Raw genomic sequence first — 16715 nt, forward strand, 5'->3', positions numbered from 1 at the left:
ATACAATTGTTGATGTTTGGCAGTTGAACTGAATCTCTCCAGCCATGCTAACGTCTCTGTGAGCTAAATGTTAACGTCACCATGCTAACATGTTCTCAGTGACAATGCTGAAATGCTGATGTTTAGCAGGTAGAATGATAACCACCATCTTAATTTAGTTAGTTTAGCCTGTTAGGCATGCTAAAATTTTCTAATTACCACTAAAGACAAAGTACAGATGAGTACAGATGAGGCTGATGGAAATGTAGGTCATGAACCAACACTGGACAATTTTAAATTGTGACCTAATGGTGGTGCTAGATGAAATGTTAAGCGATCACCAAAGTTATTACAACTCATCCAGAGTGGAACATGAATGTCTGTGCCTAAATTCATGGCAGTTCATCCAATAGTTGTTAGTTGATGTTTCACTCAAAACAAACTATTAGTCAACCTCATGGCGGTGCTAGAGGAGAAGTCAGGGTATCATCGAAGTCGTTGGGATTCATCCTCTGGACACCATAAAAGTCTGTACAAACTTTCATGGTAATCCATCCAATAGTTGGTTGAAATACAGTATTTAAGTCCGTACCAAAGTGGTGAACTAATGAAGCGACCGACATTGCCATGTTGCTAGAGTGGCTAAAGGAAAATTCCACTCACCCCTAGCAAACTGGTTTAATTTGCCCAGGTTTTGGACAAAATTTATTTTTTAATGCCCATGGCATCAAAAATACAATTCCATTCACGTCCATTGTATCTGAATGGTGGCAGAAGCATCTCAAAACTTCTGCAAATAAAACCAAATGCAAAAATATTTCTTTTGGTGAACTCAGCCTTCAGTTTCACCAAAACTGCTGCTGCTGTCTAAAATCATGATGGCAATATTTATCTATCTGTGCATGTTGCTTGTGATTTTAAACTATGCACTTTGTAATTAAAGCATAAATCTATGTTTTGTGCCTGCGCTGACCTTGTTATGGCACTGCTCATTTACAATGTGCAGACAGTCTCAGGCACAAGTGTCTTTCCTCTGTGTTGCTTCTTTTCGGCAGTTGTACTGGCATAAGTAATAATGACAAACTGAAACAAAACAATCTGGTGTGTTCAGAAATAATAAGCCTCGCAACAAAAGGTTCAAAACAAAGGACCATCCTGGGTTTTTATGCTGTCCATGACCACTACAAGCAAGTTTATTGTGCTCTTGGTACTGGAAGAGCTTGTTTTGATCAGGTTAAAGCTGCATTAATTCACATTTTTACATTAAAGAATGTGTTAAATTACAAGGTGTAAAGAGAAAGTGGAGCTCATAGAGACAAACCTACAGAGTCATCTCAGCTTTAGAAGGCATTTTAGTGTCTTACAGCTCATTGTTTTGGTTTTCTGGCCTGCAACTTTACTCTTTTGATTCACTCTCATTGCTTTAATCAGCATTGTTTTCAGCAGCAGATAGACACAGTTAGCAACTAGCTGGTGAACATAGAGAAGCATTTAGTACAGCCAGATTAAGGGGCGGATATTTCCCTCAAGAGTTGGTTCAAACCTAAACAGAGCTAGATGGAGACTGAATATTGGACTTACATTCACCAAGTGGGCACTAACATGACTCCAAATAAGTGTTTATGTTGCTTTGTGTCTGCTAGATGTGTAAATGGACAACTGTTTGTGAACACATTCACAGTCAATGTTAAGTTTAAAGCCAAAAACATCAACATGCAGCTTTAAGGATCGATCCACTTGGGAGTTATTTAAAAATGTAACAGAAATATATACATTTTGGATTGATCTGTACCAGCCATCACGTGTATAGGGTACACTTAATCCACATGAACCATTTCATTTTCTACTTAAACTTTGCATTTTCCTGTGGAGCTACTGTATGCAGCAGTATGGCAAAACAGTTTTGAGGGTTTACTAAATGCTCTATAATGCACACTGAGCAGTCCCAGGGAAAAGGAATAAACTAGTTCAAGGATAAAGTCATAATTTAGTGTTCTCCTTTGAGCAGACAGTCTATACAGTATCTATAGAAAACAGATTCTGAGGAATGCAAACTGTGTGTGTGTGTGTTTTGTGTGTTTCTGAAATAGACTGTATAAAGGATGTCAGTCACAGCAACTTTTCATGCTGCAAGCATGGAGCTCTTGACAAGAGACTCAATCAGCAGCACTAAAGCCTGCCTCTGCCTCCTCTGCCTCTGCCACCCTACTTTTGTGTCGACTAATCTCCACTGTAGGATGTAGAGGAGCCATTTGATATTGTCTTCCCCGGTGTTTTTCATTATCACCGTCTTACTGCAGCCTGCCGGTGGCATTACCGCGACATTAGTGGGCTTGACAGGATGAGAATCACCACACAATCCTGTCACAACCTCCCATCTCTGCTGTAACCCTACTCACATTTCAAAGCCCCTCTGCCTCTTCTTATCTTTCACTTGCTTTTTTTCTGCTTTGAGGTGGATCTGCAGCAGGGTCATGGACAATATTTTGGGGGGAAATTTCTTAGAGGTTAGGCAGTTTGTCAGAATCCAAATTGCATTTAGAGACTAGAGTCTAAATAACTTGTCATTGTACACCTGATAGAGAAACAAGAGCAAAACATCCATTGGAAAGACTGAAAATACAATGCATAAGTACCATTTTCTCATATCTCCTTCACAAATATAGATGAGTTGTTGAAATGAGCTTAATTTAACTGTGCACAGTCCATTGCACAGCCACAAGCACAAACAGCAAGGTTTGTTCAACACAGTCATGCACTTGCAAACAAGCACAAATTGTTGACAGGCTTGTTCCAATTAATGCAGGCCTGCTATCGATTATAGCGCCTTCCAGTGGATGTTGTAGCCTGCATATTTCTTTTTAATGGACTGTACAAGTTCTACAGCTTCATCACCTCTAATGAGACGATCTTAAATCTGTGCTTGTCAGAGGGATGGAGTTTTTTCTTCCCATCCCTTCTTGCATTTATATCTCCTGATTTGTTCCATTTTTTGTTGGGCTTTTGGGGTTTAAAGGTTTCTTGGCTTTGCAGTAAGAGACCTGTCCCGTTTTTAATTCCCGAAACACATTTCATGTTATAGAAACAGATATATTGAGAGGAAAGACCTCACACTAATCCCTGTGCATCATTTACTGGACCTCACTTGCCTCAGGCAACAGTGGATCTTATTGTATTTCAGCCTGAACTGGAGGTCCCCACCCAACCATATGGACTGAGATTTATCACTGGAGGCTTGCATAACAGTATCCCAGGTTTCTCTTTCTAAGCTAAATCAGCATATTTCTTTTAACCTCTGGATCCGCATGGTTGCTAGAATATTTATTCGCTTACAACTCAGTCGTTTCTATTCTGTTAATTCTCATCTGAGCACAGTCTTAGCCACGTTAGCACTATGGCTCTATGGGTGGCAGTGTTGGTCTGTCATTCCACCACCTTGGTTCAGGGTGAAATATCAGAACAACTATTGGATGAAATTGTGATCCCCCGACTGTTCCTCTGGCACCACTATGAGGTTAGCATTTGTGGCTCTCAGTGAAACGTATCCACAACTCTTGGGTGGATTTCCATGAATTCTTGTACAGAAATTCATGTTCCCCTCAGGATTAATGGACAGACTGACTTTTCATCTACATTGTTTATGACTAGAAACTTGCAAAACTAATGACCTTCCTATCGGCCTCAGCTGTACTTTGTGTTTAGTGCTGAATAGTAAATGTTAGCATGTTAATAAACTACGGTAAGGTGATACATATGGTAAACATTTTTCCTGCTAAACATCAACATGTTAATATTATTTGTGAGCATGTTAGCATGCTGATGTTAGCATTCAGCCCAAAGCACCACTGTGTCTAAGTTCAGCTTCACAGAGCCGCTAACAGAATCCAAAACTGACGACTACACCTTGACCCAAACACAGAATCGAACCATGTGCATCATCACAATAGATTTCCTCTTCCTATGTTCTGAGGTACCATGGCCATGAAGTGTGCCAGGAGAGGTTAGATAAACTAGGAGCTGAGCTAGAAACACACAGGGAATAAGCTAAAATAGACCGCCTGTAGAGACACAGTTGCTGAATATGTGGAGAGCCTCAGGTCTTGGTACACTGAAGATGAGCCACCAAGTCAAGCTACAGTAAAGATGGAAGTAAAGGGGCTCAGATGTGTGCTTATGCCCCCGTGGCTCTACTAGGAGGCGGCAAAGAAAGGTTCATTGATGACTAGACCAAAATGAGTATGATGCCAAAGTTCCTGCAGCTAATGGGAGCATGAAGGCTTTCAAGGCCACAGTTGAAGATGACCATGAACTAAGAACTAGCTGTTACCGAAAGACTGAAGCCTTAAAAAATGTATTGTACTAACACAAAACTCATCTGGCTTAAAGCAATACCTCACTCTGAACAGAACATTTTTACCTTTCAGCACACAAACCTCCGCAGCAGGTCCAACATCTCCCGCCCTGGGGATCCACAGTCAACACCAGCATTCAGACTTTCTCCCCTGCTCTTGGTATTGATATTTGCTAACAGCCAAAATTACTTTTTGGAAAGAATCATCTGGGATGTTATATAAAATAATAAGTCCTGGATCAACTTTACCTTGTGTTTCATTACATTTCAAAATGAAAGTAAGAAAAGTAGCTAGCCACTGTTTTCTGCGGCCACCAGCTAGTCGCTAGTAGTTTCAGAGGTTACACTTCATGATCATCCACCATTCAAGAGGTAATTAAATCTTTGAGGGAAAAAAAGAACTTAATGAGAAATATCACTTTAAGGATCTTTTGCTTCTAAAAAAAGATGGGTTGCAACATAATACAAATGCTAAGCCTGAAAACATTTTGAGAGGCTACCAGGTTAATAGTTCAATTCCCACTCATTCCACCCATGCAGCCATTCATGCCCTGATAGAGTTGTAAAACATGAAAGATAAAAGCACTGACAAAACGGTGCTTCTCATGCTCTATTAACATCATGCCCACTCCACACTAATAGCCTTTTTACACATCCTGTGCCTCACAACAATAACTGTAAACAACATGCTTCTCTGTGTCTAATATAGATATATTTACAGTTGAATAAATGGATAGATTAAAACATTTTGAGAATGTTTTTCTGTCAAGACATTATGAAGCGGAGATATGTACTTTTGGAGAGGATACAGATTTTGTTCTTTAGTTGAGGACCCCTCACCTGTGGTGGTGAGTTTACCTTATCTTAAACCACAGGAATCAGTGTGTGTGTGTGTGTGTGTGTGTGTGTGTGTGTGTGTGTGTGTGTGTGCATTTATTGTATATGCTTCGGCAACATGATTTAATCAAAACTGTATGCCAATAAAGCCTCATTGAGTGGTGTGGGCAACACCAGATATCACTATGAAATGAGTCAGACCTTCATTTGATCACCTCTGCATTTTTCAAACATGAGTTTCTTGATGAACACTTCCACCTAGAGGTCATTTATAGGAAAAACATCTTCTAGTTTGATTTTTGTTCACACTTATCAGCAGCAATGTGGCTGAGACTTTAAATATTTAACATTTAATTGGTTATAAGTCAGCACCCTCTTTTAAATCTCTTCTTAAAACATACTTTTATTTGATAGCTGATCTTAATTTTAATTGAGCTTTTCTTTCTTTCTTTCTTTCTTTCAACGTTTTACCACAACAGTGTCTTTAACAGTGGAATTTGTTTTAGTCCTTTTATTCTGGTCCAGGTTGTGCTTTTTGTTACTTCTTCAGTTGGTTTGATTTTATATTAGATTTTCTAAGAGTTTTAGTTTCTGCCTTGTGTGAAACACTTTGTAACCTGGGTTTTGGAAAGCGTTCTATAAATTAAAATGATTGTTTATTTATTTATTGTTATTATGATGTTTCAGATAAATGCCTGCTATATCCAGGCAGTTACAACAAAGTGCTTGCATGAATTTTGAATATACAACATTTATACAAACATTTTGGTTGGTGGACCCTTGTAACACCACCCCATATGTCTTTATCCTCATATCTTCTGTATAAACAAAAAAAGTACCAGTGGAAGGAGAGGACAAATTTCTTATGTTTTAGTCATTGTGAACCAAATCTACATGATAACTTTGTATGTTTAGTAGCCTGTAAGGATATATTTACTGTCATTGATCCCTGTAATGAAATTCTCATTTTGCCGCCTCCTGCCTTTCCTCTTTTGCTTCCCTTCCAGGGAGGTCAAAGGTCAGGGTCAGATACACTCAGAGCTCCTGGAGCTGGTGCGGCTGTAGAACAGCCTCAGCGGGGCGAGTGCAGCAGGGAGCTGGCCTCTGGACATCCAGATGGAGGACGGTCTCGCTCACCATGAAGCCATCCTGCCGCCCTGCTGGTGTTATGTAGACCTGTTCACTCCTACATACTGGGATGTTTTTTGCTGTCAGCAGGCAGTGAAGTAGCAGGAGGTTAAAGTTTAACCTCACAGGGAAAAGACTAACTGTGCTTGTAAAGTAGTTGTGCTGCATATTATTATTTATTTTTCACTGCCCCCTCTGGTTGAAAGTTTCAAACAGCATCACTGATGGATGTGGTTGGGTGTGGTCAGAAGTGTGCTCTTACACTTGTAACCACACCTACCAGTGATATAACGGTGTACTGGCACACCCTGCAGTACACCTATACTGTACATCACTGCATTACTGCAGATTAAGAGTTATTTGGAAAGACACATTTTATCATTGTTTTGTTGTTTTCTCACTTACCACCGATATTTTTGGTTTTTAGTTTGCAGGTTTCTTCTTGACCTTGGAAAAACCAGGCTGACAAAAAAAAAATCAACACAAGGTCCAACTTACTTTTAGTTTCCGAAGCTTTCAAGCACATCTTGTGGCCTTCCTCAGCAGATGGTGTTGCTCAGTTGTCATGGAGATTGTTTGATTATCACGTGAGGTTGTCATACTGTACATGAAGTTCATAATCCATGTCTCTGTTCAAAGATGGTCTCTGGCGCTTTGATCCCTTCCCAGTCGATGCCGTGTTGTGCTTGTGTTCTCCTCGTTTCTAGTCCACGGTCGTTGATGTTTCACTGATTTAGTGTTAAACTAGTTTATCCATCTCTGCGATCTTCTGCAATACAATAGTGGTAGCAGTGCAATAGTGGTGAATGTTTTTATTTTTTCCAATGATGTGACTTTATGAGCTGATTTTAGGACATGTTTTGTGTGATAATATTAATCCTACAACATTCATTATATACAACACCCCTGTGTTATATATCCACCACAAAGCTGAGGATATTGATTTATTATATTTTCATTAACATGAGCACCACAAACAAAGTTCCATTCACCTCAATTGTTTTGGGGTGGAGGCAGACTTCACCATCTAAAAACCCAGGCAAACATAACCAAAACTGTCTTCATGGCTAAATACTAGAGGTAAGTGAGAAAGTGTGTTTTTCTTAAGTTTGTGAAACCAACCCTTTAAAAAAGGTGTAATAATCCATGTAAACACCACAGCCAATCAGCTGACTACAGTCAGTTTTTTAACAATATCTGTCATGTGACTATTCTTCTTCTCTTCCTTAAATGGTAACCAGGTCTGTTTCGCACTGCTAAATTGTTTTAAAATTACAAAATGCAGTCTGTTGTAAAACAGCACTCAAGAAAAGGAATTACACTGCAAGATGTAAGTATTGCCAAGTTAGATTTACTGGAATGTAAATACATTTTGAACAAGTAACAAGAATTACCTACAGTATGTGCATCAAAGCACTGTAAGTCAACAAATGCATTAAAATAGTGATTCTATGAAAAACAGATGTTACTGGCAACAGCAGTGGTTAATGCTTATTATGAAACAAATGTCTAAAGGTGCACCTTACAGATCCAACATGGATCCAAACTAGAGGTAAACAAGAGTATTTTGTTTTTTTTAACTGTACTGGAGAAATTAAATGCCACTGTGTGACATCAGCTGACTTTTAGTAAGGCCTGTTTTACTGGTACTCTTTCAGGAATTCTTTCATATAGGCGGCGAGGGCTTCAGTGTCCTCCACTGTTACTGCGTTGTACAGAGATGCACGAATTCCTCCGACTGACCTGCAGGGGGAGAAAAACTGCCATGTTTAAAAAATAAAAAATAAAAAATAAAAGGTCTACAAAAGGACACGTGGCTCTATAAGAAACTCATCACAAGAAAACAAATTCTTTATGCATCCAGCTGCTGGAGTTCATGTGTAACTTTACATAGCCTTACTTTCAGGACCCAGTATTCTCTCTACAAACCCACAAATTATAGCAATGAAGTAGGAATCAATGCAACAACCATGTGTTTGACAAACTCTAACCTGTGTCCTTTCAGCGATATCATTCCACGTTTGGATGCTCCGTCCAGAAACTTCTTTTCCAAAGCCTCGTCTCCCTCTTTCTTCCCCACACGAAACGGCACATTCATGCGGCTTCGACAAGCCATGTCTACGGGACACCTGGACACCGCAGTAAGTAGTTCTCATATTAACTTTTCACTTCATTACTTAAAATCAGTTTCCTCACTGTCATTGTAGACTATAAAGTATGTACTGGATATTGTCCAATTGTAAAAAGCATCATTTCCAAGGCAAAAAAAGGTATATATTAATAATACAATAAAATAAGTGGTGTTTGATGTAAATTACCTTTAGTTTGGTCGAGTAGCCTATATAAGTAATTTGTTGTTTTTCATGTCTATGCATTACAAAGATATTTTTCTTGAAGCGGTTTTATTTTCCCCTTAGTTATACTATGAAAGAAAGATTAATAAGCATTAATGCACAGTGAAAATGTCATTTTACGATGAAAGTTTCCAAACAAATGAAAAAGTAGTATTTTGGTCTATAAGGACACATTGAGTGATGTTAAAACGTCTTTTCATAGTCTTAATAAGTTTGAAAGTGAGAGTGTGTAAGATAGCAAGGTTGTTAACGAGTTCAGTGCTCCGCAATTTAGTCTTCAAAAGCAATTTAAACTCCTTGGTTAAGTCGGCTTTCTAGTCTCAAAAAAGCTACTGTATATGAGGCAAAGCATACAAAGTCAGCTAAATCTGTGCATTTCATGTGTGACTGTGGCCATTTCTTTTTAGGTACAATATGTTGACATGTAGGCTTATAAGACTACAGTGCTAAATTCTGTTAGGATACCAGATGGTGCTCTTGGAGCTACAGTTTTGTGTATTTTGTTCTTCATTATAACTTTTGTGAACCATCAGTTGGGGATGCTATATAGTATTTCATGCTGATACAGGTGCATTACTGTATCTGCAAAGACGAGATTTAAAACTTTAAAGAGTGAAACAGACTGTGGACCTGGACTGGAACTGATGGTTCACAGTGTATAACATTCACAAAAAGTTTTGGCCATCACTGACTTTCCTAGTTTACCATCTGCCTCTGAAGTTTTGAGATACTTACACATAGAAACCATTAGAGGCGTTGATGAGGTCATAAATCATGGAGGACTTCTGCTTGTTGAGCGTCTCCATGGCAGTGCTGCCGCCGTTGTTCTTAATCCACTCCAGAACCAGACCCATGATGTAGATACTGTCACACACAATCAAAGTGGAGAGAATTACTGGTACGGTTTGTGTTTGCCCTTCTCTTTCTTACATCAAAATCAAGTTATGACCATGCGACATGTTTAAATATCCTTAAAAAGCAAAAGTTTGGTATTTAGTAAAATACTTTTTGTTTGCGGTAAGAAAGCAAAAAAGCCGATTCCCCAAAATGCTGGATTATTCCTTTAAAACTTGTCTGGTGAAAAATGCAACCACTAATTCCAAGACAAACAGATATCGAACAGAAAGTAAAAAGTTCAGCATTTTTTTTTTTTTTTATTGTGAAACGTGTACATTTTACCTAGCTAGTAATATATTGATAATCTATCATCTGTAGGAAACAGAGGTGAGTCTGTACCTGAAACACGGCGGTGTGTTGTAGAGGGAGTTCATTTCAGCCTGCACCTTGTAGTCCAGGACAATGGGACACTCTTTCAGAGCGTGGCCTAACAAGTCCTCTCGCACGATGACCACCGTCACCCCGGCACAGCCCACATTCTTCTGAGCACCGGCAAAAATCAGCCCAAACTACACAATACAAGAAGACACATTAAAATATGACAATTCAATTTGGCTTCAGGGGATCACAAGAGGAAAGGCGTTTTGCCAAAGTCAAAAGGGTTTATCCTCTGTACGGTGGCCATTTTAGGACATCTTATGTTCAGCTGTTGTTTAGAGCCAAATGATAATCTTATTTTAAGATTATCATGTTAACATGTCAGCACGTATTAGATGTTAACATGCTGATGTTTAGCATGTAACATGCAGCAAAGGTTTTCCAGACTGCTGATACGATCAATATGGAAATTTGGGGGAAATGGGGCCCAGAAAAGAAAGAGTTTAATATTTTATTCAGTATCATTCTTGTCCTCACTTTCGACACATCCACAGGCCGAGACAGGAAGTTGGAGGACATGTCGCTGACAAGGACCACCCCGTTTGTTTCAGGTGTGAAGTTGTATTCCACGCCGTGGACCGTCTCGTTGCAGCAGTAGTACACGTAGGAGGCTGAGGGGTTCAGGGTCCAGCTGCTGGGGTCAGGGATTTCTGGAGGGAGCAACAGCAGAACATAGTTAAACGAGACTAAAGAGAGCTCTGTGAGACTGAGCTGTCTCAGCATTAACATGTTCACAATGCTAACAAGCTGGTTTAGCGGGTATAATGTTTACCATGTTCATGATCATAGGTTAACGTGTAAGCAATAAGCAATTAACACAAAGTACACAGAACAAATGAGAGGCACCTCTTCCTGGTGATGGAAGACCGAAGGACATTTCAGACTGAGGACAGACAGAGGGAGCAACATATTTGGATTTGGATTTTGTATTACATATATTTTAATAATATATAATAATATATTTTTTAATCCATGTGTGCAATGAAGTTAATTTTACATTTCCAATTAAATGTAAAACACTGTAAAACCGCCTCCAAACATTAGGATGAATAAGAACCTGAAAAAACTGAAAACCCCAGTCAGACACAAGCATGTGGAAAAGGCTCCTCGCATACCAGAGGCTTTCAGTGGTAATCGGCTCCATTGTTTATTACGCAATAGCCTGGAAACACAGCCAGGACCGTCCTAATGCAGCCTGAATGACAACGACCGACTCATAACAGCTGAAACTATTTCTTTGATGTGGAGGTGGCAATTAAATTCAACTTTAAAACGAAAAGAACTAAATCAGAAATTCTTTGTGTCATCCAAGAAATTACTTACAAAACCTCCATTCTGGGACATTTCCCTGTGCACACACACTCACTCGTGTAACTATCCAGCTTCGGGTGGACGATGTTGACTTTTCCATATTTCTCCGCTTCTTTCGCTGCTTTCGCTGACCATGTGCCAGTCACCAGGTAATCGGCACAGCTGTCCTCTTTAAGGCCAATCAGGTTGACAGGAACAGCGCTGAACTGTCCGGACCCGCCGCCCTGCAGAAACATCACCTTGTAGTTGTCTGGGATGTTTCTGTGAAGACAAAAAGGTCACTGCGTTAAACACTGAGAACAGTTCAGACAGACCATCATCATCATCATCATCATCATCAGGTGCAGCAGGAAACTCCCAGATAGTCAGATTCTTACACTGACCCACTGAAACGGTTATTTTCATTATCGATTAATCTGCTGATAATTTTGAGTCTATAAAAATGTCCAAAACAAAGTGAAAATGCTAATCACAATTCCCCAGAGCCCAAAGTGTCGTCTTCAAATAGCTTCTTTAGTCCAACCAACAGTCCAGACTCTTCATTTACTACCATAAATGACAAAGGAAAGCAGCAAATCCTCACATTTAAGAAGCTGGAACCAGCAAAAGTTTTACATTTTTGCTTGAAAAATGACAAACGATTGATTGTCAAAATAGTTGGCAATTTATTGTCTTTTAATCGACTAATAGTTGCAGCTCTACACCGAGCAGAGATACAGTTTGCAAAATATCTACAACAGAAGCAGTAAATCAGTATTTGACGAAAAGTTACAATTACAACATGCGGCTGTGTCTTGTTTCTCCACAGTTCAACTTTCTGGTGCGTTTAATGTAAATGGTACAAATGCAAAATAAACTTTAGTATAAAACAAAGATGATTGACACCATTTAAAAAGCCGATTACATTGACTGGATGGTGTTTGTTTCTTTGAGAATGACACACAAGCATCTGGTTGTACCAGTTTGCACGCCATGTACATCGTCATGCACAGAATCATTATTACAGGTTTCTAAAACTCACTCAGTCCATTTTGACCGATTCTGAGAAGAAAAACAAAAAGCAACCTTTGTTTATTTTAAATGAGTGACTTTTTTTAATACTGAAAACCCTAAAAATCTGAATCAAATCAAATCTTCAAACATCTGATTAGCAGATGAATATAATAAAATAAGAGTATATACATTTTGTTTTTAGCCTGCTGTTTTCTTTGTGATATTTTGCATATTTAAATATCTTATCATATCCTTTGACTTTTCAATTGTCAACCTTTGGCACTTTTGGCACCACTAAAAGTAGGCCTACTTGAATTCAAAACACACCTAGCAGACTGACAAACTCTAAAACTACCTTTGCACAGTGTAATCTTAAAACTGTTTGGCATTCAGCCTGACATGAGGCCACAAGAGAGCCTGAGGAGAAACAGACAAAGTTAACAAAGAAAGTAAGGACTTGACGAACATGGAAGAAGTGATTATTAATGTGGCAACATTATCGTTCCCATCATCATTCTACTTGTCCATTGATCATACTTTACTCTTCTGTATTTCTGAGTATGTTTCCAAAAAGTGTATTACCAACATATTGTGTATATTGTAATCTGAAACTGCCAAGAGAATATGAGTTTGGAAGTGATAAAACAATAGTGCTGCACAGTCATACTGTACTGCAGCACTAGTGTTGCTTCATTAAAAAGGAAAAAGGAGTGAAGGAGGAGGAGAATACAGTAGAAGCCATGTGAAACAACAAAGGCAGCACTTACAACAACTCTCGCATGAGACTCTCTGTTTTGTTGAGGATTTTGTTGAAGTCGGATGATCGGTGACTCATCTCTGGTTTGAACAGAATCAGAAACATTTGAATTTAATCTCACTGGCATTCACTCACCTTTTAGCACATTTTCATTACATCTTGGCCATTTAACACAGGCAGGGATCAGCTATGAGGGCAGATAATAGTGTTCATGAGCTGCTTTGAGTAAGTGAGTCGATTTAACTCATCATATGGTAAACTATGTGAGTAAGCTCTCAATTAAACAACAAATATTTCATTTCAATCATCAGGAATACAGTAGTTTTGTCTTATAATGACTTAACGTAACCCATCTGTAGTTCTACTCACCGAGAACACTGATACCAGTGCCGTTGTAGTTCAGAAGCTCCTTCTGTGCTTGAAGCAGCACCTAAAACAAATAAAGTATTTCTTCAAAAGACTACAGACGGTATCAGAAATTATGATGGTTTTACCACAGAACACAATAAAAATGTTGTTGCTCTTATCCATAGTGCTCTTCATCTGGATTCTGTCTTATCCAGATAACGATTATCCAGATTTTAAATATTATTTGTTTAGAGATATCCACTCAACCTAAAAAAAAAAAAAAACTGGCAAGAACTACAGCTGTCAAGAAACTACATTAGAAAAAAACAGCAATGTGTCTTTGCAGCACATAAAGCATGCACAGCAACAATCTGCAGATTAGTGGGATTACTAATCATTCTTCCACCTTTAAGAAACTTTGCTTTCATTTTTCCATAAATGTGTGTATAGTTTGATAAGCGAGAGCTGAGATTTATTTTTCTGGACATGCAAGGTGTTTTTCTGCCATCTAGAGGCTGCGTCTGCTGCCGCCAGTGAAGCACAAAAGGAGCAGGTTTCCACATGAATGAATGAGGCTGATGCAACTCAACTCGCTGTTTTCGGTGACAGCGTGCCGGAGCTGCTGACAAATGCCAAGCCGAGACGGCAGCAGCAAAGCCAAGTTATTTTCTCACATAACTGCACGCCAGTCTCTCTCAGTACGGGGGGGGGGGGGGTAGAGCCAGCAGATTCACCGTGAATGTGGACGTTTTTAATGTTGCTTTGATAAACCACATTAAAGTTAAATAACGTCTGAAGCGTGCATCTGCAGAAACAGTTAGCTCGTGTTTTACAGCTTTTCCTCGCATTATTAACGTTACTCAACATCTAAAACTTACGGTTTGGGGGAGTTTTGCAGGTCCAGCGCCAAAGTTGATGGTTTGTTTCTGCTCCATGATGTAAAATGACGTCCTGCGGTCGGCTGGTGGATGTTTCCTCCGTTTGATTCAGCGGTGTGAATGACTTCCGCTCAGCTTCTGCTGTTGCTTCTGCTCTCCTCCTCCTCCTCCTCCTCTCGTCGTCGTGGATGCTAATTATCTAGCTGTGTGTAAAATGCTGCGTTCATGACCTCCTCGTAAAGTTGAAACCTCGACTAACAAACTAAGGTAGATTTTGTGTACTGTAAGTAGGCTATAAAAAAAGATATAAAAAAAATACATATGTAAACACCTTTAATCTTGTTAGTGCATCTAATGATTGTTGGTTTGATACGTTTGCAATTATTTACATATTAGCAGATATTGTGACACAAGGAGAATTTGTTTTTTTTTGTTTTTACATGGATCCCCAAATTTGAAAACAAACAGAGCAAGAGCTGTGACAAATGTTTAGCCTTTTTTTATTAAACAACAAATTAGAGAAGTTACACGTACGTACATATAAGTGCCACCTGTAGGCAATAAGTGTATTTTCTTTTTGATAGCTGCTTTTTGTCTGCATGTTTGTGTGTGTGTGTGTGTAGGGGACACATGTTTTATATTTTACCTTTTAAAACTTCAAACTGTAAGACTCTGTAATCATTCCTCTTGTTCATACTGGCCTGTAAATTGTCCCTTCCCAACACGCCTTCAATATAAGTAATTGAAATACGTTTAAAAGTTTATCTGAAGTTAATATGAGGCTACAGTGTTTCCCTGTTTGAGCTGCAGTGGAAGGATAGTAACACAAATATGGATCTGTTAGCCAGTATGAACAGCAAGTAAAAACTGCAAACTGTGGACTGTAAAAAGACCGGATACTCACACAGTGTGTCTAATTCAGAATGCTAATGGTAAACTCTGAAATACACTTTTACATAAAGGTAGCACTGTTGATTTTGTCACTTCCATTGAAAGCACATCATGAAGGGATCTCTTAATATCCAGTATGGACAGAAGAAATTATTACAGCAAGAAAACCCTGTTTCAATATACATATGGGCACCTTGACTACTGTTTTAAGACAAACTAGTCTACTCCTGTTCTGGAGTAACACTCCTTGGATCCATGTTTTCTGTCATCAGTTTGAGGTAATTTCATTAATCACATCTTTAGGAATATGCACCACATGAAGTCTTCATACTACATTTTGACACAGGGCCCCACTGCAAGACATGGCATGAAGATGATTTAGATCTTGCAGAACTCGTCTTTGATATCGTACTGTGATGTAAACACATTTTGCATCGTGTTTATTGGTTCGTGTGACCTCTGTGGAAACACAGATGTTTTCGGCGTCACTTGAAGGCAGCACACGGACTCAAATTCTCAGCCAGCCTTTCAATTGGCTCGTGTCACATGTCTGTTTGGTAAACGGCTATCATTGGTGAATATCGACTTAGATGCTGACTGATTGGCTCCATTGTCACGCCACGAGAATGTGAGCGCGCGCCAGACACGCACGAGTCAGACAAACAACTTTTCATTGAAATCAACGGAGGTGAAGGGATGAAACCGCAGCAGATGAACCTGCCAAAGAAAACTTGTTTCAAATATCATGTTTGCTTGTTTATAGTCTCCCGTTGTGTTAAATGAAAACGTGCTTTCTGTAGTATAGGTAACACACCGCAGCAGTAACCTTTGGCTGTTCTTTCACAATCTATTCAATCACCAATACATTAATGGGGCCTGCAGGAATGTGGACATTTCAAAATCAGTGCTGGTCAGCATATTATAGCTGCAACGTGTTTCTGTGAAGGTACAGGTTGTGTCTTCAGGTAAGAAGGACAGCACAGAGGCTCTCCGAGCAGCAGAAACATGTATTTGAGGAAAAAGGAAAATCTAAACTATATGTTGCACCTATCTGTGCCTGTGCACCGAGCAAACACTCTTTATTTGAGCAGGAGATTGAATCCGGTTAAACTGATAAGCCTGCAGCCAACACTGAACTCACACACTCACATACACATTCTTAACATCATTTGTTTTCTGATTAATTTTCATTCATCAAATGTTCATTCCATGTATATTCCAGTGTGTAAATGCATCACTGCCTCCTATTGCACACATTAACATCAAGTATAAGTACATGGCTGACATCTAAATGGGGCTGTATCCCACTGCTGTGCATGTTTTTCCCAACATGCACAGGAGGACAGACCAGCAGCACGAGCCTCAAAACAGTAGCGCAGGAAGTATTCAGATCCTTCAAACACCACACTGTAAAAATACACCATTACAAGTAAAAGTCCTGCATTAAAAATGTTACACCTTCACACTGTTTAATAATATTATTAAATAAATCATCACAGTTGAGAAGCCGGAGTCATGAAATGTTTGACATTTTTGCATGACAAAGGACTTTTAATAACCATTAATAAAATAGTTGTTGTTCATTTTCTGTCAATCGACTCATCAGTTAATCA

General features: G+C 39.1%; 1 protein-coding gene across 2 annotated transcripts; it reads right to left on the reverse strand.

Annotated features, from left to right (window-relative positions):
* Positions 1 to 7630: 7630 nt before the first annotated feature.
* Positions 7631 to 14360, reverse strand: psat1 (phosphoserine aminotransferase 1). Of its 2 annotated transcripts, XM_070904672.1 has the most exons (9): positions 14212 to 14360; positions 13355 to 13415; positions 12996 to 13065; positions 11291 to 11496; positions 10402 to 10574; positions 9886 to 10055; positions 9385 to 9513; positions 8287 to 8424; positions 7631 to 8038 (listed from the first exon to the last, which is right to left on the reverse strand). In XM_070904672.1, exons 1-9 carry the CDS (start codon positions 14266 to 14268, stop codon positions 7936 to 7938), a joined length of 1107 nt encoding a protein of 368 aa, XP_070760773.1. In that variant the 5' UTR covers positions 14269 to 14360; the 3' UTR covers positions 7631 to 7935. The 2 variants fall into 2 exon arrangements, with proteins under 2 accessions (XP_070760773.1, XP_070760774.1); XM_070904673.1 differs by lacking the exon at positions 8287 to 8424.
* Positions 14361 to 16715: the final 2355 nt, after the last annotated feature.

Source organism: Enoplosus armatus, chromosome 4 (assembly GCF_043641665.1).
Source record: "Enoplosus armatus isolate fEnoArm2 chromosome 4, fEnoArm2.hap1, whole genome shotgun sequence".
NCBI lineage: Eukaryota > Metazoa > Chordata > Actinopteri > Centrarchiformes > Enoplosidae > Enoplosus > Enoplosus armatus.